The sequence below is a fragment of the Elephantulus edwardii genome, unplaced genomic scaffold (assembly GCF_000299155.1).
Source record: "Elephantulus edwardii isolate Elephantulus edwardi_28Jun2011 unplaced genomic scaffold, EleEdw1.0 scaffold00068, whole genome shotgun sequence".
In the NCBI taxonomy this organism is placed as follows: domain Eukaryota; kingdom Metazoa; phylum Chordata; class Mammalia; order Macroscelidea; family Macroscelididae; genus Elephantulus; species Elephantulus edwardii.
Genome location: NW_006399818.1, coordinates 8559883 through 8580186, shown reverse-complemented (window position 1 = coordinate 8580186; position 20304 = coordinate 8559883). Strand labels below are relative to the sequence as shown.

The 20304-nt window shown below is 35.3% G+C and overlaps 1 protein-coding gene across 1 annotated transcript in view; it reads left to right on the top strand.

Moving 5' to 3' along the window:
• The window catches only part of UHRF1BP1L (UHRF1 binding protein 1-like), a 126735-nt gene that overhangs the window by 63651 nt on the left and 42780 nt on the right, over nt 1-20304 (top strand). Inside the window, 4 exon segments of the mRNA XM_006888516.1 lie at nt 4291-4471; nt 15681-15764; nt 17723-17905; nt 18406-18524. Coding sequence (XP_006888578.1) covers nt 4291-4471; nt 15681-15764; nt 17723-17905; nt 18406-18524 — 567 coding nt within the window.

The window sequence follows — 20304 nt, the reverse complement described above, 5'->3', positions numbered from 1 at the left end:
ACAACTTTTGATGGTTTATCAGCACAAAAAGTTTTAAGGGTTCTACATCTTCTCATAAACTTGGTTTAAGAGCATGCTTATGATGTAAGATTATTCATCTCTCTTTAAATTAATCTTCTAAATACCTATGCAGTGACTGTAACAGTGGCTTTGAGCATGATCTTGAGGATGGTACAGGTTAGGGTAAGGTTCAGATATGTTCATACGGTCTCTCAAAGTCGTAGGTGACTTGATGGTACCCAACAACAAATAATGCGAATGCGAAGCATTCTTTATTAATCCAGTCTTAATAAAGTGAATTTGTCCAGAATATTTAAACAAAACAAGCTTCTAGAGAATAACAATGGTATTATTTGAAATATTGTCCACGTTGGCAGTGAGTGACTATAATTTCTACTTCTTTGCTTTCAAGGTACTTGAAGGAAGATCTATTAATTGTCATCTTATTTGTAGTAGATTATTTGGAATCCTGGCATATAACTGGAATGAATTTATAGTCCAATTGCATTGTTAAAACAACTCTTTTCAGTTCAATCTATTTATGTTATAATGTTTCTTAGGATTTAGGATGATAAAAACAAATACACAGATTTGGAATTTATACTGAGCTTGGTATCATTCAATCAGTAAATACTATTCATACATAATTGCTTTTTGGAAATTATTCAGGGGAACTTGAGAAAAGAATTTTAGTGAATAGACTATAAATCCTAGAATAGGGCTTTCTTGAGCAGGTGGCCTAACTTGAAGCATAAGTGTGCTATAACTGGATAGGATGACTAGTTGCATTGAAGAATTTGGACCTTTCCTTATAGACATCTGGGAACCAATAGAAATTTTTAAGTGGTGAAGGCCTTATCCTATGTAATCGATAATTAAGGCTCAAGTTAGCCTTATGTACAACTTGTGCATAGTCTATGATTATGTTAAAAACTCAACATTGTCATGGAACAGAATCACTTACTCTGCTTAAATAAAAGCAAAATAAGTTTTTTGAGAGGTACAGACTAAATACCCTTTGTTACAGAGTGAAAATTGCCACTCTGCTACTTTTATTCATGGAGCAGGATTGTAAAGTTCACAGTTTTCAGAAAGATCGTGGAGGGAGCTAAAGGGGGGAGATCTAAAAGCAGGTCATTTGTGAATGATGCAGGAATTAACACATGTGGGATTACATGATTGGTCAAAGGTGCTTGCCATTTAATTTATCACAGGGTGACTCTTGGACAAGAAGACAAATTTTTCTTGAACCCGTTAGTAAGTAAAATTGCTTCTTCAGTCGTGTGTTTTTGGTGGTCTTTATAAAGATCTGTTGATAATACTGTGCACGAAGATATTTCAGGCACAGACTCTCGTTGGCTCACTCATTGTTGAATCAGAACCAACTCATAACTGACCTACCAGCAGATTTTCAGAAATGGTAACTTGCACGGGAGGAGATTACCCATTTTTCTTCTTTAAAGCAGCTGGTGGATTCAAGCACTTGCATTTTGGTTGGCAGCATCACTCCCTATGCACTAGGCCACCACAGTTGACTATAATAAAAGGGATTTTTTTGGAATAGTTGTGATATTTTATATTACATATCTTGCCAGACCTGAGTAAAGGAATTTTGTCCTTACGGCAACATCAGAGTTAAAGGAATTACCATTTGAAAAGATAGCTTTAAAAAGTTTCAGACTCAAGACTTGAAAATGGAGTAAGGTTTTACTTTTAGATTGTCTGGTTTTTACACACACACACACACACACACACACACACAGTGCCTCGTATGCGAGACCCTTATACAGAGGTGTGTGCAATGGCTCATTGCAAATAGGTGCTAATTTTTGGTACTCATTAAACATTATTGTTTTATTAAGGTAAAGATGCTTTTGCAGATCTACTATTTTTTTTATTCCCCCCCCTCATATATTAGAAGACATTATTAATGCTATATAGTATTAGACAAACACTTGACTGAATGTTCAGGTTAGAGAGATTTAGGAACAGAATTCCTTTGGAATCTGAAGACTACCTGTACTGAAAGGTATGATAGAGGATGAACTAAAAAGGAGAGATTGTAGTCCAGAGAAAGGTCAGACTCAATGGTTTGAAAGAAGAAATAATAAGTCAAAATAAAGATGACCTTTTATCATTTGGCGATAAGGAGGAAATAATTGTTGGGAAGCTTAGGGATGATGATTGGCTATTCCAGTAGCCAAGAGAGGGAGTGCAGAGAAGGAAGCACGTTTCATTAGGGATGTAAAGCTGAAAAGATAATTAAGTTTCATTTTAAGGTGATAAAACATGATTAAAAAGGTACAAGAGAGTGTTTTGTTCTACCATAGTACCATTATACACATAACAGACATCGACCAGTCTGTTAAACTTTATGGAGACAATTTAGCTAAGTTCTCATTGACACAGATGACAACTAAACACTACTGGACAAAGGATTGGTAGTTCTGTACTTTACATACTGTACAGATGTGTTTATATAAAATGGAATGTGTACATTAAGAAACTAGTTACAGGTAACAAGGAAACCGGACCTAATCTTTCCATCTCAGTATAGCTACTGTTAACATCTTAGAGTATCTCAAAGATACTCTGCTTAAGTCTGCATTTTTCATAGTTTTAAGGGACATACATATTCGTAATTTTCTTCCCTATTGCTGTTGTTATTGTTATGTAAGATTTCAAGTCTGAAGCAACTCATAGCTAGACATCCCCAGTGCATTTTCAGAGGCAGTGAATCACACAGGAGGAGACTGTTCAGTTTTCTCTCATAGAGCAGCTGGTGGAATGCTTTCTTTTGGGCTGACACCGTAACTCCTTACCACTAAGCCACCAGAACCCCATTCCATATTGTTAATGTTTTTAATTGATACTTTTTGTTTCTCTGGAATATTTCACATTGAATTACTTAGTCATGTTTTTATACCATAGAGTTGCTTTCTTGCATGGCTAGTTGCTATATTACCTTATTTAATACAGAATATCCTGATTTTTTAAAAAAATACTCTGATTTTTGAGATATCCTTGACAATTATCATCTATCATAATAAATTTTTTGGCTTCATTCTTTTCTTCTCTTGAAGAGAAAGTAAAGAATGAATTGACATTGTAAGAAATGTTAGGTTGTGCAGAGAAACTTAAGGGCTTCTTTTTTTTTTTCCTCCCCAGAAACAGCATCCAGAAACCTGTCTGTCAATATTAAGAAAAAGCTGTAGAGAGATTGTTTCTGTTTTAGTTGTAGTCATATTTATTATGATGAAAAAGAAAGAATCATACAGGACAAATTTCTTTTAAAATATTACGACCAGTAACATAAATTCTAGATTGTTACTTTGAGAGTCGTGGGAAAAGCATGATAAAAGTGATGTTTCTGATAAAATAATTTTATTTCAAAGCTATATGTCATCATTTTTTTCTTTAACTGTGAGTTAAAATGTTTTTCTTTGAGAAATTCTTATTTGCTAAATATACTTTGAAATTCTTTTGCAGTATGATCATAATTCCTAATTGATGTCATTTACATTTACATACAAAATATGTGTACTTTGGTTTTCGGTAAATAATGAACTTGGCTTTTAGTAATATGTTGTTTTCAATTAAAACATAGTAACCTTTTTAAATTTAAAAATTCAATCTTTATTTTTCTGTTGGCTTGTATCTCAGGTCACTTTATAATTATTAAAATGATTAAAAAATAATTTTAAACTATTTAGAGTTCATCCGTGTCTTTACACTTGGCAGTATTCTGTGCATTTTCTCATTAGGTAGAAAAATATTTTAATTCAAATTTGTCTCCTTTGCATCCTGGCTTCTTCAGATACCCATATTCTAACAACAGACTATACCACGTGAAAGAGACACCAGAGCACTTAAAATACTAAATAAAATAATACAGGGCTTTTTTCAGATCTGCTTTCTTTCTTTCTAAAGGATATATAACTATTTACAGCTCATCTGTTTGGTTTTTAAACAATAAACAATTGTTTATTTTTTTTAGCATACAGAACTAGCAGTATTCAAATACCTTGCCTTTGTGAATTTAATGTTTTCTCCAATAAGAAGCAATAAATATATAAATGTAACTCTTGAAATATTTGTAGAAACAGTGACATTCAAGTTGTTCATACTTTCCCAATTTAACTTTCAATTTTATTCCTATTAGAAAATTATTCTAGGGAATTGAGTTATTGATACAAAAGAAAATGTATTATGCTGCTTTTTTAGGTTTTCTTATATGTAAAATTTCAAGTGCTTAACTTGCAGTGATAGGGCAGTTTTTAATCTTTTTAGAGTTCTACTGTAGCACCATCTACCCAGCAAGTGAAGACACCACAGACTCCAAATGCTCCTGATGTAAATGATGCAATTATGAAACTATTCAGTGACTTTGATGTTAAAGAAACCTCCCATCACTTAGTGATTTCTCATCTAGATCTACACATATGTGATGACATTCATGCTAAAGAAAAAGGTAATAAACCTGCATATTTCAAACTATTTTGGTTTACCATGATTTGACTATAAAATTGGATGGCTTATCATATAGTACATATTCTACAAAAGGATTTGTCATAGTTTTATCGTTCACATGTGATACATAGATCAGACAAAAATCTCATGGCTCTCAAGTCAGTTTTGACTCTTAGTGACCCTATAGGGCAGAGTAAAATTGCCTCACAGGGTTTCCGAGGTTGTAATCTGTCTGATAATAGTAGACTGCTACATCTTTCTCCCGTAGAGTGACTAATGAATTAGAACCATTGACCTTTTGATTTTAGGAGTCAATACTTTTCCACTTTGCCACAGGACTCCTTGGTACATAGAGAAAAACTATGATTTGAATCAGTATGTATTATTGGTCTTTGGTATGAAATTTTTAATTTTGCTATAGTAGTTAGAACTTCACTTAAGTAATTGATAACTTAAGTACTGACTGATTTTACTGCTGGGTTAAAAAAAAGAAATTGACTAGATAACACCTTAGTGGATACTAAAGTATTAATCTTAGTTTTAACTCTTGCAATTGTAAAATTGCCCGTAAATTCAATTTTGGCTTGTACTCAGATCACGATTGTTTGCACATATAATGCAGCATTGTGCTTATTTATGTATTTCTCAACAAATTCCTGATTGCCCATTTTGTTCTAAGATCTTTTTTATTCTGTAATCTGGGTTTGTATTAGATGACTTCATCCACATTGTTCCCCTCCCCCCCCAATTATTTGCCTAATCTAATAAATATTGTGACTTTGCTCAGCAAGATAGTAGATCCTATGCCAGACAAAATTCAGAAATAAACATTTCTGTCCTAATAAACAGTAAAAATGTTCAGCTTAAAAGCCAGAACCAATTAGCACTATTTAATATACAAGCTATGTATCTTGATCAAGTCAAAAACATTTACTAACAAATCAAGATTATATAGTTGAAGTCCTTACGGAAGGGTAGATTTACATGAATAATAGAACACTTCTTTACTAGCATATGTGACATCCTTAAACCCAGCTCACAATCTCTTCAGTGTATATATTTGTTTTTAACAAAAGTGGAAGAAAATATGGATAATTCAATCTAAAGAACTTTCAGTGCTATGTGTGTGTTTGTGTTGCGGGTGAGTGGAGGTATGACTGGATAGAAATATGTGATATATTCATGTTTTTAATAGTTCATCTTCAGTGTTATTTTCTTATGCAAAACTCTGTATATTTATATAAAGGGAAGCCATGGAGATGGACATAGAACACAAGTCTCTTGACTTTTGGGTCAGTGTTTTTTCCAATTGCATTGTATCATTTTGCAAGTAGTTAAGAGGCATCATAGAGAGAATAGAGTTGGGAAAGTGGTGAGGAACAGTTTAATATACAGTATTAATTATTTGATTATTTACAAAGTACAATTTCAATTAGCAGTAATCGCATCTTGGTTAGATCTCATTGGCTGATGTATTGCTATTGCACAAAGCTCAGTACACTGTCATATGCTTATCTAAGTTCTATTTTATACAGCATTTGTTATAAATTAGGCAGTCTGGTAGCCTAGTGGTAAGAAGCTGTGCTGCAATCCCAAAGGCACGCAGTTCAGATTCACCTGCTTCTCCTTGGGAGAAAGAGGGGCAGTCTCCTGTGTGATTAACTGCCTCTGAAAACCTGTTGGAGGGTCAGCTATGGGTCATTTTGAACTCAGTGACATACAACAGCAATCCAAGTTATATTTTATACAGCATATAGTTATAAATTAATATAATTAAACACATAGTTCAGCGATGCAAATCGTTCTTAAGACTTACCCAAAATAATAGTTTCCTAACCTGAAATATCTTAATACCTACTCCACTCTTACTAATTTGCCATTCCTCTTGGTGCATCTGGTTTGAATTTTTTCATTAAGCTACTTCTTTGGGTTTTTAGTTTGGCATTTCTCCTCTTTGTTTTGACTTCTTGATGCTCTAGTGCAAGCCATCTCTTCTGACATCCATTTGGTCTTCCTCCTTCGTCTTTCTAACGACCTTTTGCCCTCTTCATGGATGGCATCTTTGATGTCTTCCCATAACTCATTTGGTCTTTGATCATTAGTGTTTGATGTCTCAAACTTATTCTGTAGATTATTTTTTCCTTTTTATTATTAATGTTAATGAAAGCTTATAGAGACTTTGGATTGCCATTCATTCATTGTTGCCCTTTTCTTCCTGCCCACCCCTCCGACCCCCAGTTCACTCTTCTCTTTGAAAAGTAAAAGAAAAATTATTTCATTGTTATACAATCCCTCCCCCATTCAGCCCACTCCACTGTGCAGCCTTCGTTCTGGACTCCTATCATGACAAAAATACCTAATCATATATCCCTCTTAAACAGTTTTCTCCCTCATCTGTCAATACAGTAAACATTATTTATCCCCTCTTTCTCAGTCTCGCCCCAACCCTGATGTCAGTCCTATTTTACAACAGTGGCACTATATAGTATTTGTCCTTTTATGACTGATATATTTCACTCAGCATAATGTCCTCTGGGGTCACCCATTTTTAATAATATTTCATGAGTTCTCTGTTTTTCAAAGTAGCGTAGAATTCCATTGTGTGAATATACCACGGCTTCTCTATCCATTCGTTTGTTGATGAGCACTTGGGTTGTTTCCAGCTCTTTGCTATTGTGAACAAAGCCACAATAAACATGAGTGTGCATATATCTGCTTGGGTGATGGGTATATTCCCAGTTGTGGAATTGCTGGGTCAAATAGTATTTCTCTTTGCAACTTTTTGAGAAAGCATCATACAGCCTTCCATAGTGGTTGTATCATTTTATACTCCCACTAACAGTGAATAAGGGTTCCAGTTCCTCTACAACCTTACCAGCATTTGTTGTTTGTTGTTCTGTTAAGTTTTGCTATTCTTACTGGGGTGAGATGATATTTCATAGTTGATTTGGTTTGCATCTCTCTTAGAGCTACAGATTTTGAAAATTTCTTCATGTGTTTGTGTGCTATCTGAATGTCTTCTTTGGTGAAGTGTCTGTTCATATCTTGTGCCAATTTTTCAATTGCGTTGTTTATCTTTATCTTGTTGTGGTGTCTGTAGATAATTTTTAAATTCAGGTGGGATTGTTGTTATTGTTATGTGCTGTCGAGTTACCTGTGACTTATAGCAACCCTATGTACAATAGCTCTGAAGCTTGCTTTGTCCTGAGCCAGTTTAACAGACTCCAATACACCTACCTTCATTGTCCAAGTTACTAAATCAGGTGAGATAACACTCAAGGTTTTATTTTGGTTCTTGTGGACTTGTTTTTAATTTTTTTCATTTTCAATTTGAACCTGCATATTAATAATCGATTGTCTGTTCCATAGTCGGCGCTTGGCCTGGTTTTGACTGCTGATATGAGCAGTAGTCAGTCTGATTTCTGTACAGTCTATCAGGTGAGGCCCATGTGTAAAATCACCTTTTGCATTTTAAAAAACAGATATTGGTGATGAATAAATCATTGAACATACAAAATTTAGTCATTTGATGTCTGGTCTCATTTCTGTCTCCAAGACCACACTTTCTTACTACAATTCCTACCTCATTGTTTCCAAATTTTGCATTCCAGTCACCAGTAATTATTAATGCATCTTGATTGCAAATTTGGTCTATTTAGAACTGTAAAAGTTCTTTGGCTTTCGTTGTTGGTGAATATATTCTAATAATAGTCATATTAACAGGTCTTCCTTGTATGTGTATACATAAGTATACACAACAGTGTTGTGTCATTCACAATATTGTACTTTAAGATAGATCATGAAATTGTCTTTTTCACCATGAATTCATTCCTGGCGTAATAGATCATGTGATTGTCTGATTCAGAATGGCCCAGGTTAGTCTGTCTCAGTTCAGTAATACCTAGAATTCAATATTTATGCATTCCATTTTCTATTTGACCACTTTCCGTTTTCTAGAAGATTTAAATGGGCAGCCTGAGAATACAAAGTAAAAGTATAGTAATGAAATATGCAAAAAGCTGGAGTTGGAGATTAAAAAGAGAAGAACTCAGCTTGTTCAGCATTTTTCGAGCTGAAGGAACTGAAAAACAAATTCAGGCCTCAAGTTGCAGTACTGAAAGATGCTTTTGGAAAAATTTTTAATGATCCAGGATGCATCAAGGTTGGAAGGAATATAACAAAAAGAGTTGGTTGACACTGAAATATTTACCGTGTGAACAAGAGCTGATGGTAATAAAGGAAGAAGTTCTAGCTATACTGAAGGCATTGGCAAAAATAAGGCCCCAGGAATCAATGGGATACGCATTGACGCGTTTCAAATGATAGTTGCAGCCTTAGACATGCTCAGTAGTCTATCTATGCCAGGAAATTTGGAGGGCAGCTACTTGGCTGCCTTACTGGAAAGGATCCATATTTGTTCCCATTCCCCAAAAAGTGACCCAATAGAATGTGGAGGTTGTAGAACAGTATCACATGCAAGCAAAATATTGCTGAAGATCATTAAAAAAAATGACCAGAATGGTACATTGACAGAAAACTGCTGGAAATTCAAATTTGGTTTAGAAGAAGCCGTGACACCAGGGATATCATTACTGACATCAGATGTATCCTGGCTGAAAGCAGAGAATACCAGAAGATCTGTTGGTGTCTTGTTGACTATGCAAAGGCATTTGACTGTGTGGATTATAACAAATTATAGCTCACATTGAGAAGAAGGGGAATCCCAGAACACTTAATTATGCTCATATGAAACCTATGCCTAGACCAAGAAATTGTTGTATGAACAGAGTGAAAAGAACATTGTATGGTTCAAAATCAGAAATGGTGCGCTCTATGGGTGTGTCCTTTCCCCATATCTATTCAATTTGTATGCTGAACAAGTGATTCAAGAAGCTGGCCTGTATGCAGAAGAATGTGCTATCAGAATTGAAGGAAGACTCATTAACAGTCTGCAGTATGCAGATGACACAACCTTGCTGACTGAAATTCAGCAGAACTTGAAACACTTGATGAAGAGAATCAAATACAACAGCCTTCAAAATGTATTACATTTCAACATCATGAAGACAAAAATCACCACCACTTCACGACAAGCAACATTGTGATTGATAGAAGATTGACATTGTCAACAATTTTAGCTTCCTTGGTTACATAATCAGAGCCCTTGGTACCAGCAGTCAGAAAATAAGGAGATGTATTGCCTTGGACAAATCTACTGCTAAGGACCTCTCCAAATTACATTGTTGAGGATCAACGATGTGAGTTTGAAGACTAAGATGTGCCTAATTTAGTCTTTTCAGTCACTTGCTGTGCTACTCAGAGCTAGACAGTGAATAAGAATGTCAGAAGAATTGATGTCTTTGAGTTGTGGTGACAGAAAAGAGTACTGAATATCCCACGGGCTGCTAAAAGAATGATAAGGGTTATCTTGGAAAAAGTGAAACTAGAGTGCTCTTTGGTGGTAAGGATAACAAAGCTTTATCTCACGTATTTTTACTATGCTGAAATTAAAAAAAGAATAAAAGGACCAGTCTTTGGAGAAGGATATGCTTGGAAGGGTGGAGGGACAGCACAAGAGAGGAAGATCCAGGATGAGATGGATTGACATAGTAACTGGGGTAATGAGAGTAGATATGTTAAAGACAGTGAGATCGGCTCAGGGGAGAGCAGGGTTCAGAGCTATGGTGCACAGAGTCACTATGAGTCATAATCATCTCAACAGCATAACAGGTATCTCTGAGAGTTATCTTGTTCCTTTTTTGACTTAGTTGTATTCTAGGCCTGCAGCAGATCTGTCTGTCTGGGATTGCCCTTTCCAACATCTAGAGATTTCTTTAGTTTTGATTTGGTTTCTTAATCTCCTATATCCCACACTTTTTAAAATTTCTTTGGTGTAGCACTTCCTCTGTTGTATTCTTGTAAAAAGTGCTGACATGTAAATTTTGAGACCCTACATGAATGAAAATGTTTTTCAGTTTATCTGTTTATCATGAGTAAGGAAGTTCTGGTGATGTAGTGATAAGAAGCTGCACTGCAATCCTAAAGGCATGCAGCCATTCTGTAGGAGAAAAATGGGCAGTCTCCTTACTTGTGATTAACGACCTCTGAAAACCTGCTGGAGGGATAACTGTGGTTCTGGCTTGATGACATACAATAAGAACATCATTAGTAGTGTTGTTGTTGTTGTTGATTGCCTTTGAGTCAAGCATGACTCATAGTAACCCTATGAACAAAAGGCCTGAGGCCCCTATACAACTATCAACATTTATCAAAGTTCATAGAGTTTCCAGAGTTATGTGGTTTAAGAAGTGGATGCCACTTCTGCTTCTATTAGTAGTATAGCTGATGATATGTTCCTAAATAATTTTGTGTTGAGCTGTGTGCCATGGTCTTAATCTCAAATGATCTTGCTATGCTTTGTTTTGGTATGTACTATTGAAGAGACATTCTTTTTGTCTTTACTGACCAGAGTCTTCTAATCTTTCGCTCAGAGGATGTGTGCTTGGCCTATCTCCAGTAGCCTAATGAAAGATAGAATGTAATGAGATAGGAATTGATTAAATGTTCACTTTACAGGTGGACTTTCCTAACTCCTGCTAGTCAGTCATACTCTCACCTTGAAGACCTTCCTCTCCAACTTACTTCTACCATTCTTCCTAAAAGTAATCACTATTCTGTTTGTATCACCATATATTGGATTCAATAGAAATCAATGAATATATATAGATATTCATTTGAGTTTAGAGCAAGAGCCTGTAGTGATGAAGGAGGAAGTTCAAGTTGCTATGAAGGAATTGGCAAAAAACAAGGCTCCAGGAGTTGACTGCATACCAATTGATTTATTTCAACAAACAGATGCTGCCCTGGATGTGCTTACTAAGTTGTGCCAGGAAATCTGGAGGACAGCCAGCTGGCCAACTGACAGGAAGAGATAGCTGTTTGTTCCTAATCTAAAAGAAGGTGACCCAACAGAGTGTGGAAATTATCGAACAATATCATTGATATCACATGCAAACAAGATTCTGCTGAAAATTATCCAAAAACGTTTGGAACAATATGTCAACAGAGAACTGCCAGATGTGCAGGCTGGATATAGAAGAGGTCATGGTACTAGGGATATTATAGCTAGTGTAAGATGGATCTTGGCAGAAAGCAGAGAATACCAGAAGAATGTCTATCTTTGCTTCACTGACTATGCAAAGGCTTTTGACTGTGTGGATCACAATAATCTCTGGCTGACTCTGAGAAGAATGGGAATCCCAGAACATGTGATTGTGCTAATGCTAAACCTATACTTGGACCAGGAGGCAGTTGTCAGAACAGAGCAGGGAGATACTGGATGGTTTAAAATCAAGAAAGGGGTCCGTCAGGGATGTATTTTGTCTCCATACTTTTTCAATCTGTATGCAGAACAGGTCATCCAAGACGCTGGGCTTACAAGGAGGAATGTGGCATCAGGATTGGTGGAAGAATCATCAACAACCTGCATTATGCAGATGACACAACCCTGCTCTCTGAAACTGAGGAGGACCCGAAGCACTTGCTGCAGAAGGTCAAGGACTGACGTCTTCAATATGGATTGAAGCTCAATATCAAGAAAACAAAGGTTCTCACCACTGGGCCAATTGGCAGCATCAGTTTGGATGGTGAAGAGATTGAGATAGTTAAGAGTTTTCGTTTACTTGGCTCCACAATCAACACTCTTGGTACCAGCAGCCAGGAAATCAGGAGACTAACACATTGGGAAAGTCAGCTGTGAGCGACCTCTCAAGAGTACTGAAGTGCAACGATGTCAGGCTGGAGATGAAGGTGCGCCTGTTTCAGGCTATAGTCTTCGCAATTATGTGCTGTGCATCAGAGAGTAGGACAGTGAATAGGGATGATAGAAAGAGAATTAATGCCTTTGAGCTTTGGTGCTGGAGAAGAGTGTTGAATATATCATGGACTGCTAGGAGAACAAACAGGTTTGTCCTGGAGAGGGTGAAGCCAGAATGCTCCCTGGAGTCAAGGATTCTGAAGCTTCGTCTGACATACTTTGGGCATATTGCAAGGAGGGACTTGTCCTTGGAGAGGGACATCATGCTTGGGAAGTGGTGGGAATGAATGTGTTTGAGACAGCGAGGTTGACTCAGGACAGAATGGCATTTAGGGTTCTTGTACATAGGGTCGCTATGAGTCGCAAATGACTCGATGGCACATAACAACAACAACAAGAATATGATCACATTGTATAGAGGATTTGTTGTGAGTTAGGGATTGACTTGATGGCAGCAAACAATTTATCAGTATTTTTTTTTTACTAATTTATTTCCTTTTCTGCTCTTAAGATCACAAGTATATTCTCTTAGGGCACCTTTTAGAAGATTTGTTCTTTCTTAGTCTTTCTGGGGCTATGTTGTAAAATATATCTTTTTTTATAAGTATATTTTTTAAAAAATATATCTTTTTTTATAAGTATATTTTTTAAAAAATATATCTTTTTTTATAAATATTTTTTACTTTTGTGTTTTGTGAATAATGACCACTTTATGTTATCGCTTTTGTGTCTTTTTTTTTTAAGGCATAATACAGCACCTTTATTTTGTTCATAATTTTGTGTGTTGGTAATTGAAGGAAGGCTCAACCAAACAGGGAGAGTGCTGTTGGGTTCTGCAGTGCACTGTGACGTCACATTGCAGCTGAACAGATTTGATGACTCTACTGGGTTGAACATCCAAGATAGCGCACTCACATTGATGGCAATCACCCTTTATGTCTTCTGTTTGTTTTTCATCGTATTGCGTTGTCTACATTTTTTAGTGTAAAGCTAAATAGAAATTATATTAGCATCTATTGCATTTCTAATCTTGGGAAAAGAATAGTATCAAATTTGTTAATAGGGTTTTGGTAGATATGCTTTACAGTTTTCAGGAAATTATTACATTTCTCAAATAGGTTCAACTTTATTGGCATGTGTTAATCTTAATGCATATATTTTATTTACTGTTAGAATTTTGTTTGAGAGTTTTCCTATCTATATCAAGAAAGAGGTTGACCTGTAATTTTCTTTCTTAGAATGTTCTACTCAGATTTTATTTGAAAGTTAAATGAACTTCTGATCATCTTTTTGTACTTTACCTATCAAAATTTTATTTTTATCCTATGGCTTAATTCTTTTTAGAACCAACCGTTGATTCTATTATTTTTTTATAAATAGAGTGTTGAGTGGGTGTAAAAGTACTTTTCTTTGTTACATTCTTTGCCAAAGTATTGCTGAATGTTTTCCTTTTAATAAAATTTTGTGCCTTTCATTTTTCTCCTATTTCTCTGTCTTAGGTAGCATCTACTCAGATATATCTTTTAGCAACCCTATGTATAAAACTCTGAACTCAATTATGTGCCACCTTCTTATTCGCTGCCATGCTTAAGTCCATTGTTACAGTCATTAGATCAATCTATTTTATGAGGCCTTTCTCTCTTTTGCTGACTCTTTACTTCTCCAAACATGATGCTTTTTAGGAACTAGGCTTTCCTGATAGCGTGTCCAATATTTGGAAGACAAAAAGTTCATAATCCTTGCTTCCAAGAAGCACTCTGACTTTGCTTCTTCCTTATTTGATAGTGTCAGGCAGTAACTGGATATGTTGTTACTTGGAAACTCTGTGGTTCCTTAATCTAGGTGCTTGACATTGCTTATTCTCTGTTGGCAAGTGTACCTAGTCCCTGTAAGTTGGAAATATTTTAGAGGTAGGTTCATCTTTACAACAGTGGTTCTCAAACTTTGTTGAATGGGATAATCACACAGAAAATAGTTTCAAAGTAAAGGTACCTCACCTGTGTGCCTCATGCATAACTCAGAATCTTGATCTATGAAAATGTTACTTTGGATTTAATATTGTGATGCTGAATATTTGACATTCCAGATAGCAGCTACTAGCTCTGGTGGCCTAGCAGTAATGAGCTGTACTGCCAACCCATAGGCATCTTGTTCAAATCCACCAACTGCTCCATGGGAGAAAGCTGGCCAGTCTACACCTGTACAACTTACAGCCTCTGATAAACCGCTGGAGAGTCATCTATGAGTCAGTTCTGACTCAGCGGTGCATAATGACAAATAGAGATGGAGAGGGAGTATAGTGGAAAATTTGTGATTTGGAGAGAGATTTGTTCTGTTTTTCTTTGTCTATTATTTGTTTTATAATTGACATTTTTCTACTTTAGTAATTTGAAAGGAAAATCCAAAAACATTCACATAAAACCATCAAATCAGAACCAACTCATAACTGACCCTCTAACAGGTTTTTCAAAGGTTATATGCACCATTTTATCTTAATAAAATTCTCAAAATTCTGACATTTTTTTCTAAAGATTATAGGTAAGGGTTTATAGATCTGTACTGTAAATTCTACTAATTGAGATTAATTAATGTTAAATTAATATAAAAAGAGTATGGGTCAGTCAAAAGGGGTAAAACTCTGTCTGAGTCAGATAATAGAAACTTCTCAGTTTTGGTGAAGGTGATGCAGAACCAGGTAGCATTTTACTCTTTAAGGTTGCCATAAGTAGGAACTCCTTCAGTGATGAGTGACAGTAACAGTAATAATAAGTTCTATTTTCCTTACTTTTTTACTTGACTTGGTCTGTGTTATTTTAAAATTTAATTTTAAATTGACCTTATATTGTTATATGACTGTAGCAATATGGACTCAAGCATATCAGAGACTGTGAGGGTGATTCAAGATAAGGTGAAGTTCAGATCTGTGGTTTATAGGTCCACTCTGAGTTGTAGTGGCCTCAACGGTACCTAGCAGCAGCAACAACCTATGACCTTTAGCAGTCCTGAGCAGCATAAATGGTTAAGCTGGTGGGAGAACAATGCCTTGGGAGGCAAGCCTGATGATCTGCTTTTGAAAGATAGCCAGACTTTTCTTTCTAATCTGGCTTGGTCTGGACGCTTGTTGAAACTTGCTTTCGTTGGGTGACCACACTGTCATCCTGGCACACATTGCTTCCTGCGCCACAAATATAAGAGACACCACAATACAACAAATTGGCAATGGTGGTCAGAATGACAGTGGCTCAATAAATAGTTTATTAGATTGAAATGCATTTCCTACAATTCTTAAAACTACTTAGTCTCCCAGTGTGTTCAAGATTTTCTCTGATAAACTGAATTTTTTTATATTTCATTTGTTTTCTTTCTGTTTCAATTTCATCTTTTCTTTTTCCAGAATCAACCAGACGTATTACTGGAGGGGCTATGCAACTCTCATTTACTCAGCTAACTGTAGATTATTATCCTTATCACAAAGCTGGTATGTGTATATGAGTTCTTTTAATCGAAATCTATCTTTCAAATTACATATTTAGAGATTAGTGTTTACTTGCAGATGGGATAGTGGAAAGAGTCAGAGGAAGAGATAACAAAGGCATATGAGAAAACTCACAAGAATGATGGATATATTTATTATTATGATTGTGGTGGGAGTTAAAAGATGTGTCAAAGCATCAGATTGTACACTTGAAATATGTAGTTTACTGTCCTACTGCAATAAAGCCTAACAAAAACACCAGACCAACAAAAATAGCCATTTTATTTAATTTGTTGTTAGCTGCCACCACGTAGAGTAAGACTGATAGTGACCCTGTTGTTGTTGATTGCCTTCAAATAGTGACCCTATGAACAGAAGGACTAAAGCTTTCAAAAACTATCAACATTTATCAAAGTTCATAGAGTTTCTGGTGGCATGTTGTTTAGGAAGTGGCTGCCACTCCTGCTTCCAAATAGCAACCCTTGGAACAACCAATCTGAACTCTGTCCTTTCCTCACAATCTCTGACATGCTCAAGCCCATTGCTGGAGAAAAGAGTTTAAGGCATGTTTATCATTTCCCCCTTAGCAGTATTCTACTGAGAGAATAGAGTTGTCATAGAAAAAAAATTAATATATTTATGTTGATATTTAAATAGAATATCAGGAACATTTTACTCCTATTCAAAATGGATTGCTTTCTGAATAACTGATTTAAATCTTAAAAAAAAATTCTAGAACACAGAAGACATATATTTGTGATATTTCGTTAATTGTAATAAAACAAGTTGCTAATCAATGTGTATTTGTGAGCGGAGCTTTTAATTATATAGAAATCAGAAAAGAATATAAAACAAAATGTTATTTATTTTAGCTAGTTTATAGGATTTTAGGCATTTTTCCTTTTATAAAAATTGTACTCCTTTGTATTTTTTCATTTTCTTCTATAACAACCAAATATTGATAGGTTACTTTCTGCCACATAGTGTTAAAAAGGTTATCACATGGTTAAATGTGATCCTCTACCTGTCTCTGAATTTTGATGATATGTAGGTTGTTTTTTGTTTTTTCCAGTTGTGTATTTTTTTTTAACTCATATAAGTAAGGAAAAAAATACATTTTTAGGGCTTTTAATAACTGAAAACATTATTCTGATCACACATGTTTGTTTGCCAATATTTGTCATTTCTGTATCAGTATTTGACTGAATTTGTAGCTATATACCATTTATTATTACATATATTGTTCTTCTGACCCATAGCTAATTACATAAATTTAAAAAATTTTTAGCTATCAAAATCAAGATTCTATTTCTTTAGCTGTTTTTTGTACATACTTATTTCTCTGATTGTTAGAGTTGTTATTAGGTGCTATCAAATCACCTACAACCCATAGTGACCCAATAAGCATCAGATCTCAACTTTGACCTCTTTTGTCCTATCCTCATTATCTTTTGCTAGAGACAAACCTGATAATCTTGATTTGGTTTTTCCCCTCCAAAAACCTTTCCATCTCCTTATTACTCAATGACTTATGCCCACCTTACATATCATTAGTTGCTTAAGTGTTTGAATAATCTTTGCTTATAGACTTTTGTAATTCACGTTACAACTAACTTTTTTAAAAAAAGACTTTTGTATAATAGTATATTCTAGGATACTGTCCAGTAAAACAATTAGGAAAGAGTGACCACCAGATTAATTAAGGCTTTGATATTTCACCAAAGATGGCTTTAAGATAGACACTCTCATAAGTAATTTGCTTTTTATATTCTTTTCCCCATTTCTTAATATTTTAATCATATTTTCTTGTAAGACTGAAATTGGTAATATATGAAGGCTTTACATTCATTCATAGAAGAGGAATGAATTCCTTCGCAATATGAGTAAATCACATTGGGAGCATTATTATAAAGGAAAAGTTGTGCATTTTTCAGTGACATTATCTGTTACTCATTTTACAGGAGATAGTTGTAGTCACTGGATGTATTTTAGTGATGCAACTAAAACAAAAAATGGATGGGCCAATGAGTTGTTAAATGAATTTGAATGCAACGTTGAAATGCTTAAACAAGCTGTGAAGGACCATAATGTAGGTTCACCTCCTAAATCTCCAACACATGCCTCTCCTCAGCACACCCAAACAGGTACTATGTCTATAAGAACTCTACAGTGTTCCCCTAATTTTTAAGAGTGTGTGTGTGTGTGTGTGTGTGTGTGTGTGTGTGTGTGTGTGTGATATGTTTTCAGTAAATAAATAATGTCATTAATGCTAAAATACTTAAGCCTTTCATTCATATATAGACTTATAGACTACCTATAAAATTAATATAGATAATAATTCTTAGGTAAAATATTGTAGATTTTTGGAATGTCAGTAAATTTCTCCTTTTTTACTAAGAATTCTAGCGAAAATTTCTTGTATGAGAGTGTCTTAAAGTAATATGATTCTTGTTTAAAGGAGCACAATCATCGCAATGATTTACTTTACTATAGGAAAGGACTTTATAAGTTATTTTCTCATATAATGTCTTATTTGAGAAATTAAGTTTCATCTGAATTTCTTTTTGCTGTCTTAATAGTGAAAGAACGACTACTAAAAATATTCTTGCAGTGATATATTGAAGGGACTTTCTGTTTCCCACAGAGAAAGAATCATCTCTGAAAGGAAATTCCAGAACACATTCTGTGTTATCTCAGCAATCAAAGACTAAACTGATGTCTAGCTCTGTTGTGGTGAGACTTGCAGATTTCAATATCTACCAGGTCTGTTTTATGTAATTTTTTTAAAATTTAAAATTAAATCGAAGAAGTGCTTTCAGTATTTCCTACATATCAATCTTAGGAGTTAATGCCACAGTGGCTTAGCTTAGTCATAAGGAGTTGCACTGCCAACCCAAAAGGTGTTTGGAATCCAACACTTGCTCCTAGAAAGGAAGATGGGCACTTTCCTTCTGTGCATCTTACAGCCTCTGACAACCCACAGGAGGATTAGTTATGAGTTGATTCTAACTTGACAGCACATAATAGCAACAGATACCACTGTAAGAAGCAGCTATGGTGGCCCAGAAGGTAAGGACTTGTGATGCCCACCCACAGGCAAGTGGTTCAAATCTACCAGCTGCTATGGTGAAAGATGGACAGTTTTACCCTGTACAGTTTCCAACCTCAGAAAACCCACTGGAAGATGGGTTTTCCAGCTCCAGCTCCACTGCATGTAACAATAACAATGCTATTTTTACTTTAAAACAACAAGTTCTTTGAAATGGCTGAATTAAATGGAATAGAAACCTTCAGTCCATTAATTTGTGTTCTTGTAATCTAGAATACCTTTTTTCTCCTTTTATTGAACTACAAAAGAAATTATATGAATATATATATATTTTTTTACATTTCTGTTTGATTTTCTTTTTGTTATAAATTTTAACATGTTAGATGTTACATTATTGTGAAAGAGTAGTAACAATAGTCTCAGCCTGGAATTTATTTTTTTAAAATTTTTTTATCAGCCTGGAGTAGTTTGTTGTTGGTTTGGTTTTTTTTTTTAACTTATCTTTATTGCTTACTTATAATCAGTTATATACATTGTATTTCTTTCATGTACATTGTGTTTTATACATTCATTTACATTTTGTTTCCTTCATATGCATTGTGTTTGCCTTAACAAATTAAAAAACATTAAAATAATACAAAGTATCTTCTCAGACACAATGCCATAAAAGTAGAAATTAACAAAAAGAGGATAAAAGATATGCACCCATGTGGAAGCTAAATAACATCCTACTTGAGCACTCTTGGTTATAGAAGAAATATAAAGTGAATAAAACTTCCTTGAAATAAGAAATTACAACATATACTCGGACCAAGAGGCAGTTGTCAGAACAGAGCAAGGAGACACTACATGGTTCAAAATCAAGAAGGGGGTCCGTCAGGGATGTATTCTGTCTCCATACCTTTTCAATCTGTATGCAGAACAGATCATCCGAGACACTGGGCTATACGAAGAGGAATGTGGCATCAGAATTGGTGGAAGAATCATCAACAACCTGCATTATGCAGATGACACAACTCTGCTTGCTGAAACTGAGGAGGACCTGCAGCGCTTGCTGCAGAAGATCAAGGACTACAGCCTCCTGTATGGACTGAAGTTCAACATCAAGAAAATAAAGTTTCTAACCACTGGGCCAATTGGCAGCATCAGTATGGATGGTGAAGAGATTGAGATAGTTAATAGTTTTAGTTTACTTGGCCCCATGGTCAACACTCTTGGTAACAGCAGCCAGGAAATCAGGAGAGGAATTGCATTGGGAAAGTTGGCTGTGAGGGACCTCTCAAGAGTACCTAAGAGCAATGATGTCAGACTGGAGACTAAGGTGCGCCTGATCTGGGCTATAGTCTTCGCAATTATGTGCTATGCATCAGAGAGTTGGACAGTGACTAGGGTAGATGGAGAATTGATGCCTTTGAGCTGTGGTGCTGGAGAAGAGTGTTGAATATACCATGGACTGCTAGGAGAACAAACAGGTTTGTCCTGGAGAGGGTGAAG